Raw genomic sequence first — 20,399 nt, forward strand, 5'->3', positions numbered from 1 at the left:
ACCTCTACCTAGTCCTGTTTTTCAGAAGAAATCACAGTTAACTCCCAGAAACTATTTCTTTCTTCATTTTTCTATGCCCATACAAAAATATATATTTGCACACATTTATGCAAAATGCCTCTCTTTTCTCCCATTTGGTTTTTCACATTTCACAGTATATCAGGACAACTTTCTGGGATATACAGCAATGGAATTAAGTCGAATAGAGCAAAACTTAGGACTTCAAACTCATCAGGGGTAATTTTTCATTTTACAACAGATTATGCCACCTTTCAACCTTCTGCTCATCCAGTCAAAAGATACCCTTATCAAAATTTTTATTATACCTAATGGTTTGGAAACAGATATTCAAAGAGTGACATATCTGTATGCTCTTCAAATGTGAGACAGAATTCATTTTCCAGTGACAACAATATCAGCCTAGGTAGTGCAGTAAGCGGTTTCTCCCCATTCCAGTTCGCAGGGCTCATTCTTTCATTCGCTAAGGTCCCACGATGCTCCTGGTGCTTAGCTTGGCTCAGGAATGCAGGTGAGCCACCAGCCACTGTCTCCAACTTCAGAATCTGCTTTTCAAAGTAGCCTACAGGCTGCCACATGTTCCACACGAGACAAGAACCATTACTATTGACACCATTTAACTGAGGAAACAGATTAGGTCAAGTAACTTGTCCAACATCACAGTGAGTGACTGGCAGAGAAAGAACTGCCACTTCTCACCGAGGCTCATGCTCTTAGCCGCCACGTCCTAGACTTTAGTTTAAAAGATATAACTTCCCAGGGGTGACAGTGTTAAAATTTATCTGAATCCTGTATTTCTGGAAAACAGCAAAATTAAAGAAATTCCATCTTTTATGTCCCAGAAAATGGCTTACTGCAAAGAACCCACCTTTCCCATTTGACTTAGAGAAGGCTCAAGAATGTGCCCCATTTACTATTACAAGGCTGGACACAGACACATTCTTTGCCTCATAAATGATTAGCTGAACTGGCTGTCCCCCGTGATAAATCAGAGCAAGATGCTTATTAAACCAAACATGGGCTATCTTCTCTCTTGCCTCTAGGTTCCTAAACTTTAAGGGTACCTCACCAAATATAGGCTGCTCCAGCTTGGAACATTCTCTGACCTACCATCTGATCACACTCCTCTTTCACCCCACTTCTTTATACCCAGTTCTTTCCTCTCTATAAAAGAAAAGCCCTTTTTACCTAACTCTTCAGATGCTTTCTGACCTAACACTTAGAGATTCTCTCCATTGAAAGTCTCCTGCCTCTACTGCAATAGTCCTTTGAATAAAATCTCTCCTTCCCAAGTCTAGGTTTGTTTCCTGTTTGGCAGAGGCCAGAGCCTTGGCGAAGTCATGAAATATCTCTTGGCCTCAGTTTCCCTGTCACTAAAACCCTGGTATCAGGCAAGTTAATATCATGTCTGTGGATGTCTATTGATGTTGGCCTTTTTCTCTTTTCTCAGATTTCAAAACTTGGATTGAATTTATTATTTTAATATGTTTTCCTTAAATTTAATATAATCTTCACCTGCATGCCTCTCTAAGTTCAGAAAATAGTAAAAAAAAAAATTTTTTTAAGTAACCCTAATATTCTCATTCTTAGTTGAATCTGGAACTAATATCATTGTCTTTCTGCATTTGAATCTTGGAAGATAAAATGAAAAATTGCTATTTCTAGTTCTGTATGCCTAATGCCCATCTAAAATCAAGATTACAGATTCCCTGGAATGCATGACCTTAACTGGAGAGAAGCTGACCCATTCTTTGAGCTAATATTACAGTAATTAGTCTAACAAAAGGATTTTTTCATCTTTGAAATATTCAACTTCACCTCTCTCTGAAAACTAAACTTCAAAGTTAAATCCTAATAAAATGTCCAATCTCCTTCACACAGACTTGATCCTGCATCTATCTCTCTAAAATGAATTTAACTTTAGAAATTTATTTCAGTATGATAAAGAACTTTTTCAGTCCTTTGTGTAAAACTGTCAACCTCATTAAGAGGTGGTTCGGCAGCCTGGGGAAATGTACTTCCATCTGTATCTTTAATCAATCTCAAAACATCTGCCAGTCAGCATATCTTCTGTAACTCCATTTATTATAAAAAATGTTCCCCAGAAATTCGCAGTTGCCAAAAGAAACTGACATCCATGAAAAAAAAAAAAAATCAAATTGTCTCTTCTGGGCAAATGGGCTATTTGATGGCCAAATGCCCTGCTCAGGATTAAAGCAGAATCAAATCCACAGACAAAGGCATTTTCCTTCCCTCTGACTAAAACGAGCTATAACCAGCAGTCCCCCTTTTATGATAGTGTAAACAGGTACTCAGGAAAAAGAGCTGTAATCAGGCCTTTCAAGCAAGAAAGGTCAAAAGTAATATGCATATAAATCCTGTTTACTGTTTATATTTGGAGCCTCTTTCACCCAGAGAAATACATGTTTAATACTGGTAATTTACCCAGTCCAAATTTAACGTAATGAACCAACTAAGAGACTTTCTTCATTCACTCAATACATGACTCTATTGAGGAGACTGCAGCATTTTAACAACAGAGATGAAATAAGCTACTAGATTTTCATTTTATGAAAACTAAACTAAAGAACCATTTTAGTTTTGACAACTTTGGGTAAAACACAGGCAGAAACCATGTGCCAACAAATCAAACAAAAGACATGCTTGAAAAAGATTCTGGGTTCTTCTTTAGCAGATTGGGCTAAAGCTGCAAGTTTTCCATTATAAATCAAGTTGTCCCAGGTTGAGTTTCCCAAGAGGATTCTGAGAAGATCTGCATGCAGGAAACTTATTAGGGAGCCCTCCTTGGAGGGAGAGAAGAATGCGGAGTTCTGAAGAGGAAGAGGCTCCCCAGGATACAGTCTCAGCAAGGACCTCTCAACACCCCTCTGCTCTGGCCGCCCAGGAGCTTGGATACTTGCATACTTGTCCCGAATTGGAGCAATTCATTAATCAATTATTGAATGTAGCAGGTTGCCTCCCAGGAAACGGCCATGACTGTCAGGTTAGCTCGTCTCAGCACCAGCCATGGGCTGAGCTGCAAGCTGTCAGTCAGCTAGACTCCTAGCCACGGGGGAAGGAATGTTTCAGTCCTGGAAGGGGAAGGGGAATCGGGACGCAGGAGGTACAATCCAATACTCACTACCTAGGTCTTGTCCACCCACAGCCAACCCTTCCACAGTTAGGCAATGCATTCTGAAACCTCAAAGCCAGCGGGAATGATTAAATACTCCTGCTTGAAAATGGTGAAAAAATTGGGGTCCTGCTAAGAACTGGAAAGTTGACATGAACATGGGTAAAAAAATGGAGCTTCTGTCCCCCTTCCAGATAGTCTACAACAAAGTACCACAACAAAGCTATAGCTGGGAGGAATTATTTAATTCATCCATTCATTCCACAGATATTTATTGAGTGCGTAACTATTTGGGATAAAGCAAGAAGCAAGACGAGAACAAACTGCAATCTCATAGGCCAATGAGTGTCAAATACTGAAAACATTAATCTCAAAACACATATTTTAAAATAGCCATGAGTTATTCAAAGACATATTATAGGGCCATTCCATCCAACAACTTTCTAGGATGATGAAAATTTTCTCTATCTGTGCTGTCCAATAAAGCAGTCACCAGCTTTATGTTGCTATTGAGCACTTGAAATAGAGAAACTGAATTCTTAATTTTTATTTATTTGATAAGTTTAAATTTAAATATCCACATATGCTGAGTGACTACTAGATTGGGTGATGCAATATAGGGAAGGAAGCAAATGAATCAGAGGGGAGGTTGCAGACAACAGCTCTCTGAATCAATGATATTCCAGCTGGGATTTTCAGGATGAGAAGGAATTAGAGATTAGAGAAAATAAGAGTGGGGAAACAGCTTTCTAATCAATAGAAACAGCACATGTAAGGGGCAGTAACAAAGGGAAGAGAGTTTGGCCGCCGGAAGAACTAAAGGAAGTGTGTTTGGCTTGAGTACTGATTTGGGGAAGTTGTATGACAAGTGGCAGGTGAGGTGGGCAGGGTCTAGATAACAATGTTTTGAGTATGTTGCAAAAATATTCATGTGTCAAGGGAAGAGATTACAGAGTTTTAAGAAGAGGTATGAGAGTGTTCTATTTGATTTTTTAGGTGACCATTTTGTTATAAGAAAAATAGGTCTGGGAGTTAGGGGATTGGGCCAAAGAACAGAGGCAAGAGAACATCCTTTAGAAATTAAATACATGCACTGAGTTGACCACACCCCGGGATAAAATGTGAGGAAATACTATGATATGCTTGAGGTTCTCAGTGGGAGTACACAGGTACAGCCATTGTGAAAAAATTCTGGCTCTATTTTTCAAACTTGTAAATGTACAAAAGGAGCAATGTTCATTTTAGAAATTATCTTAGAAATATAGTATCACATACGCATAAATTTATGCATAATGATGCTGTGTTAAGGTTCTCTAGAGAACAGAACTGACAGGAGATTAAGATACTATTATAGGAATTGGCTCACACAATCCTGGGGACTGGCAAATTCAAATTCTGTAGGAAAGATCGCAAGTTAGAAACTTGGATGAAGATAAAGTTGAATTCCCCAGGAGAAGGAGGCTGGCTGAAATAGAGACAAGAATTCTGACTTCTAAAATCCCCCATTCTGTGTTAAGACCTCCAAAGGATTGGATGAGGAGAAACCCCTCACTGCTGAGGGCAATCTCCTTTGTTGATTGTAGATACAATCATCCATAGACTCAATCAACTGACTACAGAGGCAAATCTATCTCACAGTAACATCCAGGCCTGTACTTGCTTGACCAAATAACTGGACACCATAACATAGCCAAGTTGACACAGATGCTCAATACTTCTGGTTTAAATAGCAAAAACCTGGAAATTATCTAAACATGCCCATTATTAGTGAACTGATTAAAGAAATAGTAGCATATCCAAATAAATTAATAGTAGACGTATAAATATGTCAACATAAAAGAGAAAAAGTCTGTAATATAATATGAACTCATACGTGTAAAATGAAATATGTGCGCGCACACACACATAAACACATGCATATGTTTTTAAACATTATGCCTATGCATAAAAATCTCTTGATATATACATATATACACAAGAATCTGCTAATAATAGCTATCCCTGAGAAGTGAAACAAGTCAGAGGTACAAGGGAATTTCCTCTTCATTCTAATTTTTTTTACATTGCTTTATTTCTTTACTATATATATGCAATGTAAAACAACAGTTAATTTTTAAAAATGATATACTTGAAAGCCATCCTTTGTTGAAATAGAGTGATACCTTTCTTTTGGCTAGAAATACAACCTTGCCTTTTCTGAGATAAGGTCATTTTTGGAATCTAAATCAAATAACACATTTAGAAAGTTATCAGTTCTTGTTTTCAGACTGATACAGCCATAGCAGCATGATGGAATACAAAGTTTGCTCTGGTACTTTCTGCTTATGAGGCCACTGATGGGACACTGGGGAAACCAACTTCGGACTAAATAGAACACTCCATGTCCTTGGTTCTGCTCCTCATTTCCACAATCACACTGCTGGCCCAGAGGACAGACGGTGAGGCAGGGAGCCCAAGCATTAGATCTCCATCTTGCTGCAAAGGAAGCTGGGGTGTGAGAAGTTCAGTGACATGCAGCGGTCACAGAAAATGGCCAGCAGCAGGACAAGGGTGAAAATCCAGGTTTTTTCTCCTCCATAGGTGTGTCCTGCCCTGGGGTCTGCAGTTTAGATACTACAAAAGGACTTCAAACAAAAACCCCACGATAGAATTCAACAAAACTTTTAGAACTTCTTGGGATTTATGAAATGGACACGTGATATGCTGGAGTTGTCTGTGTCATGATTTAATAGGCATAATTATTTCAGGATTTCATTAATTTACTCCACAAATACTTACTGAGCACCAACGATGTGCCCAGACACTATACAAGCTAATGAGAATTCATCCGTGAACAAAACAGAAAAAGTTCTCGCACTTAAAGGTAAGTAGAAAAAACTAGCAGTAAAAATGTGAAAACTTTTAAAATTTATTACAGCAATGAGTGATCCTGAAGAAATAAAAAGGGAATGAGAAAGAATACTTAGAGAAGCCCAACTGAGAGTAGAGGGTCAAGCAGTTCTTTAAAGAGGGGACTTTGGAGCCTATTCCTGAAGTATGAGCCAGCCATGGGAAGAGCATTGCAGACAAAGCGAATCATCAAATACCAAGGACGTGAATGGGAAAGAGTCTGTGGATTAAGCAGAAAGGAGCTAGGGTGGCCGGAGCTTAGAGAGAAAGGAAAAAAGAAGTTCAAGATATGGGTTCAGGCAAGGCCTCGTGGTTCTTAATACCTAGGAACAACAAAATATAATTTTGGAAATTTTATCTAGCTATCTGTAAAAAGATCCATACTTTCTTCCCCCAACTAGTCCTACTTGAAACATCTTATAAGATTCATAGGGATTGGAGTTTATACCAAAAGGTGACAGGTTGAATTATTTGAAAGACTGGTTACCATAACTTTCTAGTTTATGGTAATTGAGATGATTTTCATCTATATTTTTACAATTGACATGCTGTAACTGATGTGTATGCCAATGTTTACAGACACATATTTGAAGCAAAGGGAAAATAAATATACTTTAGTTTTTATTAGTTTTTTTTTTTAAACCATATTTTGGATGCCAGTGAGCAATCCGGTTTTTCAGGATTCACTCATTTTGTGTGACTTTGGACAAAAACTTAATCTCTTGGTACCTCCATTCTATGAACTGTAAAACAGGCACCAAAAAAGCACCTACTTCAAGCACTTATTTGATAATAAATAAAAGAAGGAAAGAAGGAAGAATTCATCAATGAGCAAATAAACATATATATCTGTACAATGGAATCTTAACCAACTCCTGAAGTGTGTGAGAAACTCAGACAACCAAAAATATTGTTAATAAAGAAAGCCATGGTGCAGGAGAATATACAATTATATTGTACATGCGTGCACACACACGTAACTATTTATACACAGACTATTCCAGAAGAAATTATGAACAATGGTCATCTGTGGGAAAGGGGACTAGATTCCGGTAGGCACGGAAGAAATGAAAACTTAGCGTTCAATGTATATACTTTCTAACTTCAAACTCTGTACCAAATGTACAAATTGCCATTTTCAAAAAAATCAAATAAAATCTAATTTTAAGTAGGTCAAACCAAACCTTCAGTTTTAATTGCTCCATTCCCTGATGCCAAATTTACAGATTACAGAAGCAGCAACTATGGGAAATTCTAGAACATTCTACCACTCATAATATGCATATATGCCTAGTTTTCTTTCTGTCTCCTTACATCTGAACATTTAATTCCATTACTCTGATTGTAGCAAACCCAATTACTCATCAGTTAACAAACACTGAGCATTTACTACGTGCTGGGGACACAACAGCAAGATTGCTGATAACCCTGTCTCACACAGTTTACACTCAAGAGGAAGAAGACACAATCAACAAAAAAGATGAATTAAGAAGAAAAATACCTTACAGAAAAATAAGAAATGTTTCTTATTTTTAAGTCCTATGCATAGAATTAAATTAGGGTGATGTTCTGGAAGGATAAGAGGGAACTACTTTAGATGTGATCATAGGACAAGTCATTCGAAAGCTGATATCTGAATATCAAGAAGGAGCCCACCAGGATCAGCCAATAAAAGGAGAAGAAGGACCTGTCCAGCCCCTAAAAAGGAGAAGACAGAACTCCCATGGAAAGGCTTCTTTCAAATTTCACTTCATGCCACACTTATATCTGAATTAAAGGATGTTGAACACCAGACTAGTTTCATGATAACGTCTCTATCGGGGTTCTACTGAAGGTGGAATACAATCCAGGCTCAAAAAGTGGTTCCTTAACAAATTAGCCAAAACATTTGTACATTGGTAGATAGAAACCTGTTGAAATGCAAAATCAAACTTTCTGGGGATTCAAAGAGGTATATGTTCTTAAAGCATTGGGGTTTTTGTTTTGTTTGTTCATTTATTATGATGAAATTCATATAACATATAACAACAGTGACAGTTGGCAGATTCACAATGTTGTACAATCACATCTCTATCTAGTTCTAAAACATTTCCATCACTTCAAAATAAAACCCTATGCCCATCAGCAGTGTCTCCCCATCACCTTTCCTCTCAAACCCTGGCAACCAGCAATCTGCACTCTGTCTCTAGGGACTTATCCATTCTGGAAATTTCATATAAATGGAATCGTGCAATATGTAACCTTTTGTGCCTTTGATATCATAAGGGATTTTAGAAATAAATTCCTTTTATAAAATTAACATATAATGTTAAAATAAAAAATGCATTTTTAATTACACTCCTAAACAACAAAAGCTTTATTTAGCAATTGCTTTGAACTCAATGCTGTTTTACTTAAATTTGAGCTAGTTCATTTATAAGACATGCTAGATTTTCTTTCCATTACCCACTGAATATTCATATATTTGGGTGAAAGGAAAACAAGTTAAATCTTGGGCACATTTGTGATGAGTCTGTAGTGTTTGTTGAGAGGGAGGTGGCATACACACACACATGGCACTATCAGAGGAAAGGTCCTTAGGCTAAAAATACCTGCTACTGGTTACACTGAAATTTTTTTCTCTTTCTTTAGGCCCCAACTTTTAAGGTGTTTGTAGAAAATAAAGCATTACAGCAGCTATACGTAGAGAAAATTTAGGAAACTTCCTGTCTTCATCTCCTAGGGCTAACGTACCACAAATTGTGTGGCTTAAAAGAAAAGAAATGTATTGTCTCACAACTCTGGAGGCCAGAAGTCGGAAATGATGACGTTGGCAGAGCTGTACTTTCACTGACACCTGTAGAGAAAACTTGCCGCCGCCTCCTCCTGCCTTGTGGTATTTGTTGGCCATCCTGGGCCCTGCTGGGCTGACAGCAGCAGCACTTCAGTCTCTAGCTCAGCCATCACATGAGCATCCCTGCTCCTGTATCTGCGTATCCAAAGTTCCCTCTTTTTATAAGGCACCAGCCATATTAGATCAGGGGCTACCCTAGTTGAGTATGACTTCAATTTAACTAGTTCCATATGCAACAACCCTATTTCCAAATACAGTCACATTCTGAGATGCCAGAGACCTCAGCATTTCTTTTGGGGCACCCAATTCAACCCCTAACACCTACTTAAAAAGATAAAAGTACGATGGTTCGTAACTTCGCGAATCTCCATCATCCATAGGCCACGACCTGGATTTGTGCTGGTGTCTGTACTCCGCTGCTTACCACTTCCCTAATTTTGCCACTTCTTTGTCTGTGACATGGTGAGTTATTCATTTGTTACTTTACTTTTCAAATTAAATAAGCTCATTTAAAGAGGAAGATATGCATTCTTATCTTAAACGGAAAACCAGTATCAAGGTAAATGCACAATTTAACACAATAAAAAACCAATATAATAAAATATGACATGACTATATGAAGAATTCTGCAAATCAGTACAGTTTTTTCTGTACTTTAAATAAAGGGATAAGTGAGTGCTGGGGCAGTGTTGAAAACCTACTAACCTTCAACTCTTTGAGATAAGTTGAAATAATAAGTAACGCTTTTTTCATTTCATAATTCAATGTTGTTCAATGCCTTAAAATTATTTCTCAAGATGTATAATTCTTATATTTGGGCAAAACTGCTAGAGTTAATTGGCAAAAACACTGGAGTCAGTCTTTTAATCAACTCTATACTTTACAAAGATACTCAGCTCTATATTTTCTAAGATAATATCTCATTAGTGGCTCCTAAATTAACCCAGTGCTGTAAACATTACTGCTAAAGTTAACGGGAAAGAAAAGTGAAATGCTACCTGTTTTTCATTCCCAAAACCATGATTCATGTGCTGAGATATGGCTGAATTAATTTCTACCCGTTTATAGTTCTTGCAAACAATAACCAACAAATATCTTAATCTCTTAACAATAAAAATCAACGTCAAAACCATTCATTGAGTTCCTATGAGTCAGGCACTAGAGTAAGAACGTGATATACTTATCTTTTGTGAGAAGTGTATTATTATCTTCATTTTTGAATATGTGGCAGCTATAGATCAAAAACATTAAGTAACTCCCCCAAGGCCACAGAGTCAGTACATGGCCAAATTGTGATCCAAACTAAAGTGAAGTCTCGAGCCTATTTTTGCTATAATGGGAAAAATAATGGATGAAATAATTTTTTTTTAATGGCAATGTCCCAGCAAAGTTTGTTTGCAGATATAGACAATATCATTCTAAAATTTATGGAAAGGAAAATGAACTAGAATAGCTAAAAACAATTATGAAAAAGAATAAAGTAGGAGGAAATTATTCTACCCAATTTCAAGATTAATTATGTAGCTAGACATATAGATACATAAAGGCACATAACTGTACATACATAGACACAGAGATCAATAGAAAAGAATAGAGGGCCCAGAAGTACACATAACTATGCTCAGTGAAGAAAGTACAGTCTTCACAAAAATGGCACTGGAGCAATTGGACACCTATAGGCAAAAAAAAATTAACTTAAAACCACATAACGTAATACAAAAATTAACTCAAAACGGATCATAAACTTAAATATAAAATGTAAAACTATGAAACTTTTATGAAAAAAAACAAGAGGCAAAAATTTTCAAGATCTTAGGCTAGGCAGAGTTCTTAGACTTGATGCCTAAAGCACTATCTAGGAAAATAAATAATGAAAATTTGGAACTCAATAGAAGTTAAAACTTTTGCTCTGAGAAAGGCCTTGTTAAAAGGATGAAAATAACAAGCTACAGACTTAGCGAAAATATTTGCAAGCCATATATCCAACAAAGGACTAATATGTAGAATACATAAACAACTCTCAAAACTCAACAGTTACAAAGCAAACAATCCAATTAGAAAATAGGAAAATGACCTTGAAAAAACATTTTTTCTTAATAGTAAATTCAGATGGTATCAGAGGCTGAATAATAGCTACCCAAAGATTCTAATTAACCTAATTTAGGAATTAGGACGCAAACATGCCAATATTACCTTATTTGGAAAAAGTAACATCTACCTTATTTGTAGAAGTAATGAAGTTAAGGATTTTGAGATGCCTCAATAATTCCAGTTTATCCAGGTGAGTCCTAAATAACATCACAAGTATCTTTTAAAAGACAAGTAGAGGGAAATTCCAGAAACACACAGAAGAGAAGGCCAGGTGACCACAAAGGCAGAGACCAGAGTGAGGTGGCCACAAGCAAAGAAATGTCACAGTCAACAGAAGCTGAGAGAAGCAAGGAGCAAATTCTTCCCTAGAGCCTCTAGGAGTAGTGTGGTCCTGCCAGTATCTTGATTTCAACCCACTAAAGATGATTCTCGACTTCTGACCTCCAGGATTGTGAGAGAATAAGTCGTCAGGTTTGTGGTAATTTATTAGTGGCCATACAAAACCAACACAAATAGCAAATAAGAATGTGAAAAGAAGTTCAACATCACTAGCCATTAGGGCAATTCAAATTAAGACCACAACAAGGTATCACTATCTACCATCAAAATGGCTAAAATCAAAAAAGTAATTGACAACAAATGCTGGCAAGGATGCAAAGGAAACCGAATCACTCATACATCATTGGTGGGAATGGAAAAGCCACTCTGAACACAGGTTGGCAGTTTCTTTAAAGCTAAACCATACAACCCAGCAATTGCTCTTCTGGGCATTTATCCCAGAGAAATGAAAACATATTCACTTAAAAACTTTTGCATGAATGTCCATAGCAGCTTTATTTGTAATAGTCTCAAACTGACAACAACCCAATATTATGGAATACTACTCAACAATTAAAAAGAATGAACCATACAACTCATACGAATCTTCAGAGAATTATGCTGAGTGAAAGAAGCCAATCTCAAAAGTTTACATACTGTATGATGACATAACGTTCTTGAAATGGCAAAACAATGGAAATGGAGAAGAAAACAATTAGTGGTTGCCAGGATTTAAGGAGGGGCTGGGGGCAAGAGGGCAGAGTATATGGCTACAAAAGGCAGCACCAGGGATGTTTGCAATGCTGAAGATGCTCTGAGTCTTGGCTGCATCAGTGTCAGCATTCAGATTGTGATGCTGTCTCTTGAATTCTAAAGGGACACATGGGGAGAACTGGATAAAGGTGCGGAATATATTTCTGTACTATTTCTTTACAACTTGATGTGCTTCTACAACTATCTCAGATAAAAAGTCTAATTCAAAATAATGAGACTCTGGCTCTTAATCCTTTTGGAAAGTGTAGGGCTGGGAGTTGGGAGGGCCTGGGGTAGGGAGGTCCAGACCTCTGTAAGAATCTGATTAAAGCTCTGAAGTATCACCTAGAAAAATCACCTACATCTCATCCCTGGATTCCACTAGGAACCTTTTGCACACAGCCAACTTTTGCTTTTGTTTTTTGTTTGTTTATTTGATTTTTTTTTGCATTCCTGTTTATCAACCAGCCACAAAATATCTTTGCAGCAAGATACTGGCCAGCGCTTGCCTGATCAGACAACTAGGCATAATCATTTGGCCAAGATAACCAGAAACTAACCCTTACACTTTCTCAGATGAATAGGTCAATGCTAAAAAGCTGGGTTCTATCCCTGTTCTGCATTTTTAGCCCTTGGATTTCAAGATAACAGCTAACGTTTATGTCCTCTGGAATCCAGGGTATGAGCAGAGGTTTGGAATGCTAGTTAAATAAATACAGCACTCCCCACCCCATCCCATCTTTCTGCAAAAATCAACTTCAAATCACTTATCCACAATTTGGCCACATGAATTCTAGAAGGATGCTATTTTCATTTCAATGTACACATATATCTATGGCTTTTCTAAATTCACAATTTTATTTTGAATTTCACAGGAGCGGGGGGTTGCTGGAGGAAGGCATCCTAATCTCGTCTTGGTTTAGAAGTTACAAAGACTTTTTTTAATCAAATTCCTGAAATAAGAGGAAAATCAAATGTGTCCTTCCTCATTTCATAAAATGGACCAGTCAAAATGGAACAATACCTGCAGATATCGTTTCACCTCAATTTTTGACCTGTTACTCAGACCAATTCATCCTCAATCTATAGCAAATACATGTATTAATCTCATGTTACCAACCAAGACCAAAGTTAGACTGTAAGTTCCTCAAGGATGGTGACGGGCCTATCTCATTCAAGGTGGTTTACTCTGAGCTCAACAATAGAAGCTCAATCAATTAATAGCTGATGAGTGATGAAATAATAAAATCAAATATATCTCAGTTGAAAAGTAAGTTCTTAAAATACTAAAGGTAATGAATCCCTGCAAAATTACAAATGTGGCTTAAGAAATAAATATCTCATAGTCATCAAACCACTATGATAAAAGATACACTGTCAAATATGGGGGAAATCACCATATCAGTATGGTTGATGGTTGATTTTGGTGATTGATGATTTGGTTTAGGCCTATCACAAAGCCCCTAAAGTGTCATTTTTAACAATCCCAATTAATCTTGGGAACTATGATTAAAGACTGACTTTATGCATAAACTAATTATATCAGCCACACAGACAATGGCATGAAGATGACTCAGACATCAGCTCGAGTACACTTCTGACATAGAAACCACGTCAGGGAAGCTGACTCAGACGGAGCTGAAATACTGAGCAGTTTTGATTTCCACATGTGGGTTCAGTCTATCTGGCCATAAATTTCACTACTGGCAAAGTAGTCCCCGATGTCTCTTTCTCTTGAAGACAAAAAGCAATACTTCAAATATCTGGCTGAATGGTTGAACGTTTGTGGCGTATGTGTGTGTGTGCATATACTTATATTCCAATGAGTTTATTCTATTTCTACAATTTTTATATTGTGATTATGATTTTATCAATGTATTTAAAAAATGCATCGAGTCCTGAACATCTATAAATCTAAAAACCCTAAATGAAATATTAAAATCTCTTTGACATCCTCGGTCAGGTGAAACAGAATCTTCCCAAATATAGCTGTTAACTGACCAATTTTTCAAATCCATTCTCTGCCACCCAAGAGAAATGCCCCCAAATTCACAGAAATATGTCCTAGCTTTGAGTTCATTCAGACTGAACTTCTCCAGGGAACTTCTTCCTTGATTTCCTTGCCATTTATCTAAGGATCACGAAAAATCTTCCACTGGTAAACATTCCCTCTATACCTAGCCCCACTGCCAAGTAATATTTATGTTTGTTCATTCATTGTTTCATGGATATTAAGTTTGTTGCCCTAACTAACAGAAAGTTATTTGGGGATAAGTTACTGTAGTAAAAGCAGCGGAAATAATAACCAGCTACACATCACAAGAATAGGTGGGAGAGCAGGTTTAAATGTTAATTGGGTTTTTACCGTGGCAGGCACTGTGGTCAGCCCGTTATGAGGATCATCTATTTAGTGGATAATACCAGTGTCCCTATTTTACAGAAGAAACTGAGCCCTATAGATATGAAATAACTCACCGCAAGTCACTGAGATGGCATTTTAACGCAGTCTTATGTCAGAGCCTGTACTCCTACACCCTGACACAGTGACAGATCTTCGTGAAGTGCCGGCTCAGTGCCAACTCCATTCTAAGCACTGGGGCACACACACCTACATTGACAACCAAAAGAACACCCGTCCCTTGCGGAGCTCGCAAACTACTTGGGAAACACAAACCATAGACAAACAAGTAAAACGTGCTTTCTAAAAGATAAAGTAGTGATAAGTCTATGGAGAGAAAAGAGAAGGGGAATAGGGGCAAGAGAAGGGAAGAAATAAAAGAGTATGGCCTGGAAGACCTTACTGAGAAGACGATATTTGAGGAAAATTTAAGGAATGTGTGGAGTGAAGCAAGAGGAAGGTGTTTCAAGCAGAGGGAACAGCAAGGGAAAAGGCTCAGAGTCAAACGCTGAGCTGACAAGTGCAAGGCACAGAGAGGAGGCCAGGATGGCTGGAGAAAAAGAGCTGGAGGAGAACAGTAGGAGATGAGGCCAGAGAAATAAGGGGTGATGGTAGAGCACAGGGGGCTTCCTAATGGTTGTAAGGTTTTACTCTGGATTGTACGGAGAGTCATTGCTGGGGTTTGTGCAGCCAGGTGGCATGATCTGTTTTACATTTCCAAAGGATTGCTCCAGCTGTATTGAGACTAGATTAAAGGAGGCAGGGCTACAGGCAGGAAGACACATCAGGATGTTACTCAACCTCACAGGGGATGGATAATGGGGGCTTAGACCACGGGGTAGGACTGTAATGGTGTGAGAGACAGTTAGATTCTAGATATATTCAAAAACGCAGCCCATGAGATTTCCTGATGAATTGGTTGGGGAGGTAGGAGAAGAGGGAAGAAGACACCAGGCCTTGGTAATTGATAGACTGATTGATGGATTGATTGATTTTTACCTAGGCAACTGAAATGATAGATTCTCTAGTTTCCAGAAGACCATAATCTCGAGGAGAAGCAGGTTTGGATGAAACAATCAAGGATTTGGATATATTAAATTAGAGAAGTCAGAAATCCAAGTGGAGATGTGGGGTAGAGAAGAGGCCACACGTGAATATAGTTCAGAGAAGAGGTCCAAACTGATAAATTCTTGGTAGACATCAGAGAGAGATGTTTAAAGATGAGTAATTGAGCAACTGCACGTAGTTAAAGAGAGTAAGTCTGAGTTGAAGCACTGGGGGCACAGCACAGCCATTACTGATGGGGAAATTCTCTTCTTTAGGAGAAAAGAAGCAAGGTGAGGTGAATTATATGATGTCATCTAAGTCACAAGTGAGTCAAGTTAATGACTGCAGATCACCTGATTCTGATTCTAAGAATAAATGTTTAGTACCTATAACGGTTTAGCCAGATAATTGTATACCACTGCTCCCCTCCCTCCTCCATACCCCCCCATACTAATGTTGACATTCTTGAACAAATACTATACTCAGTATGAGAACTCCATGAACCAATGAGATTTAGCTAGGAATCCAGAGTTGAAGATACTGAGTCTTTTGAATTACGTGAGCTTAATTTCATTAAGATTTTTGAGTTTAAAGAAAAAGTCCATGTATATGGGATTGCTTAACCATTTAAATTTACCTGCTAATCATTTTCACGAGATGCTCTTAGAATGTCTTCTGTGCCATTAAAATAAGACTTAAATGCATTCAACAGTCATTTGTAAAGGCTTCAAACAATGAAAACATGTAGACTTCCCAAAACATTTATGTCTTTGGACACTTCTACATTGAGCTATAGTTCCTGTATCCTTCCATCAATCCTAATTCATTTTCAATTATAACAAATAAAATAATACAATCAGAAGCAATGCCATATACTTCCATTGAATTTTTACAGATATTTTCTTTACATTATTACAGAGTGCTTATTGTACAGATTAGAAACTGAGGCTGAGAAAGGTCAAGGGTCATAGGGCTAACAAGCAATGGAAGCAGAATTTGTCCATTTCTCCTCTTTTTCCAAATTTGAGAAGGCATTCCTTGGCACAACAGCTGCTTGCCAGGAAATGTTGTTTATTGTTTAATTATAAATCCCCCCAAACATGGTTCTAATCCACAGATGCTTGTCTGGATTCCATTAATAAACCAGTTTCTAAAGAGGTAACCAATTGCAAGGCCATGCATTCATTACGTAGCTGAATGCGTATTTTAGTGTGCATTTTCTGAGTGCCTACTCTGTGCCAGACATTATGGTCAACCTCCCTTTGAGGCTTACTCATGTTCTCAGAATATACATGTTGCATGTTGTTCTGGGCTATATGTAGCCTAGATTAACACCACCACATTCCTTCCTTTGAACAGAGGGTCCCTACAACGTTTCCCCTGAAGCTCCCTTCACCAGTACTTGCAGCCTCCATTAAAACTTTAATTTGCACTATGTTCAGACTACTGTGTAACCAGCCTCTTCCCTAAGTTATATCATAAGAACATTTTTTAAAATTCACAGGTAACAGAATTAACGTTAACAAATAAGACCAGATTTATTTGATTATGCTTTGGACCTTTTCTCTCCATGACCAATAATCATCATTCAATGGATATTCTGAAATCAATTTGAGGGTTAACACAGCTAAAATGAATAAATCCTGAAAAACTGGACTACTCACTGGCATCCAAAACTAACACAAACTAAAATATATTTATTTTTCTTCTGCTTCAAATATGTGCCCATAAATAGTGGCACAAACATTCGACTACAGTGTGTCAGTTGTAACAATATAGACAAAAATCATCTCAATTGCCATAAATCAGAAAGTTCTGGTAACCAGTCTTTCAAATAAATCACCATGTGTCGCAATTTGGCATAAACGCCCATTCCTATGAATAATTCACATTCCATCATTAATAATGCATGTCCTCTTCCTATTGGAACGCTCTCTACCACAGATAGCTGTCTCCTACCAATTTCTTCAATTGAATGATAGAGTAAATCTAAATTTAGAATGGTGTTTTGCTTTGTTTTGTTTAATGCTCCTTTTTAGAATCCTAACACTTGGCTCAGGAGGCTATCAAAATGATAAATTTCCTATTATTTCTAGCCCTTCACAAGGGAGTCACTCAACTGAGTACCCCAACAATAGTTTCTCTTGCCCTTGAGCACATTTGCATCCCAGAAAACAAAATCAAGGAAACTTAGGAGTGACAGGGATTGGTTAGTTCCCTGACAGGGACTGCTTAATTGTTACATTTCCCCCTATTTATATATGAATATACCCACAATAACACTGGGATGTAATTACGAAAATGTGGAAATCTCATGGGAATGGGAGGGGGTGGTTGGAAAAATTCCCAAACGAATCAGGCAAGACTTTTATCCTAATTGCAGATGCTTCCCTGCCAGGTTTTCCTCCTTAGCTCAACTTAGCACTGTGAAGTTGTCTATCAATTTTCAGGAAAATTATCTGGCACATTAAAGAAGACCAAATAAGAAAAAGATGTCAAATGACTTATTTCTGTAGGAAAATATATTCCATTTATCAATCCGGCCCCAATTAGAGGGCCCTTTCACGTTATTAATGGTATTATATCCTCCATTACTTAAGCAAACTTTCTTCTCCCTGACCCCAAACGCATACAATACAAAAAAACAAAAACAACCCAGCAACAATACTTGATATAATGCAAAGACAATAAGATAGATTGAAATTTTTTTAAGTAACACTATAAATAAATTTCTATATCTTCCCCCTCCCCCAAGAATTCCTTCACCACTCCAGCCCAGAGTGAAGAAAAACTGGTTCTCTCCTGAAGGCCCGCCACTGAAGAGCAAAAGGAGAAAAGGGCAAAGAGGGGGGAGCTTCGAGAAAGATGCCATCTGAGTGCCAGTCGTCTCTATCCCTGTCGCGTGTCCGCGGATTCATTCATTCTTTCTTCCAGTACGCATTTACCGAGCGCTTGCCACCGGCCAGCTTTTATGCTCCACCCTAAATAATCTTCCATTGGTTTCCAGCAATAGAAATTCACCACCCAGGATAAGGGCACGGGAAAAGTCACATTAGGGCATCTATTGCACTGAAGTTAGCCCTAGCTGGAGCCCAGCCCAGCACCCCTGTCAACACCTGGGGCAGAGTGGAGATCACCGTCCAGGACCGGATGTCCGAAGAGACCTCTAGCCTGGCAGAAACCTCTCCTGGGATTAGAGAGTCACCGACCTTGTTCACCCTGGGAGCGTCTGCTCTCTTTCTCGGCCAAACGATTATTCAACCCTTGGAGAAGTTAAGTTGGCGGCGAGTGGGAAGAGAGAGGGGCGCGGGGGGCATCCGGCAGTCTCAGCAGCCCCGCCCGCCTTTCTCAGCTCTAACTCCCATGGCTACCGAGAAATATTTATTTCGAGTCAGGCGGGCTCCGGTGGCCACTGAAGCCGAACACGCGGCCACCACTGAAAGCCAAGTCATCCGAGAGATAAAGATAGATCCATTACATGCCTAGATGCTGGCCCTACAGTGACAGCCCCGGGAGATGTGGATTTCGGCTGAGAAAGCCACCGCGCAAATGCATCAGCGCGCAGCCGGGGACTTTCCTGCCACCTTCCAGAGACGCCGGCTAGGAAGGAAGACAATTGAACGAACGCACGGAAAAAATGAAAGGATCGATACTCACCCCTAGGCGCCTGCTCCGGATCCTCACGTACCCTTGTTTCACTATGTCATTAAAATTGGAAGCCATCCCGTTCAGCCGGAGACCCTCCCTTACCCAGGCGCACGCACCCTCTTTCCAAAGTGGCTTTGGGGAGGGGTGAGGGGCAGAGTCTAGCGAAGAGGGAGTAGGGGCTGAAAGTTGAAGAGGTGAGGCTTCTTCTGCGGGTGCGGCTCGGCGTGGCTTTAAGAGGCGCACATCACTTTCTCGGCTCCCCAAACCCTGAAAGTGGGCGGCCGGCTTGGAGCCACTTTGGGGAAGCGCAGAGAGCGCTACGCCGGGAGGCGAGGCTGGAGCGCCGGCGTCAGCTGACTCGACCGCCAGCCTGCCAGGAGGAGGAGCGGCGGCTGCTAAGGGATTCAGCCCGGTCTCTTCCCAGGGCCAAGGAGGAGGTGGAAGAGGGAGGGGGAAAGGAAGAGTAGGAGGGGTGGGGGAGAGGGAAGAGGAGCCGGGAAAGGAGGGAGGAGGGCGGCGAGGAGGAGGAGCCGCGCGGGTGCTGGCCCCGGGCTCTGACCACCCGCAGACAGACCCTCTTGAATGTGCTCACGCCCGTCGTCCCCCCCACTCGTCCGCCCACCTTTCCTTGCCCGCTTCCCCTTCCGATCTCTCCCGGCTCGAGGACCCGAAGCGGGCCCCAGCCGGTCCCCCGCCCCGGGCTGCCAGCCCGCCGAGATAAAGCTCCAGCCCTTCTCGCTCCCGCCGCTTATTTTGGAAGGAGAGGAAATTTCACTTTTTTTTTCCTGTCACCGCCTACCCCGCGTCTCCCTTCAACCCTGATCCCTAACCCGAGAAGGACGTGGTGTTGCCCTGGCTTGCCTTGACCTTGGCTTGTGAGGGGAGGGATAGCATGGCTTAAGCTGAGTGCAGCCTAAGGTTGCCTTGGAATCCTTGGCCTCACCTGTGGGGGAGCCTCTTTCCCGCACTTGTGTAAATTTCCTAAGGACTAACATTTGTCTTTATTAATATGTTAATATTAATCCCCAAAGCCTGACACAAAATGGGTGTTCAATGAATCCCCAGTGATTATTAAAATGATGACCTAGCTGCCAGGCAGTGTTCTAAACCTTTGCATGTATCTCATTTAACCCCCTTGTACCTTATGAGGACATTACCCCCTTATGTAAATACCAGGTTATTTACAGGCCTTTATTTAAGCCCCACCCCACCCCCCATTCCTTGGCAACAGAGCTCACCCTTGTAACCCTTTTGTGATACTGCCTATAAAA

At 39.6% G+C, this 20,399-nt stretch overlaps 1 protein-coding gene across 2 annotated transcripts in view; it reads right to left on the reverse strand.

The window, feature by feature from the left end:
- Positions 1-19,487, reverse strand: part of DOK5 (docking protein 5) — a 180,407-nt gene extending 160,920 nt beyond the window's left edge. For both annotated transcript variants that reach the window (XM_077113553.1, XM_077113545.1), the window contains exon 1: positions 19,138-19,487. In XM_077113553.1, the coding sequence (XP_076969668.1) occupies positions 19,138-19,203 (66 nt within the window). In that variant the 5' untranslated portion in view covers positions 19,204-19,487. The remainder of the gene's footprint in view (positions 1-19,137) is intronic.
- Between the last annotated feature and the right edge of the window lie 912 nt (positions 19,488-20,399).

This window comes from Tamandua tetradactyla, chromosome 1 (genome assembly GCF_023851605.1).
Source record: "Tamandua tetradactyla isolate mTamTet1 chromosome 1, mTamTet1.pri, whole genome shotgun sequence".
NCBI classification, from domain to species: Eukaryota; Metazoa; Chordata; class Mammalia; order Pilosa; family Myrmecophagidae; genus Tamandua; species Tamandua tetradactyla.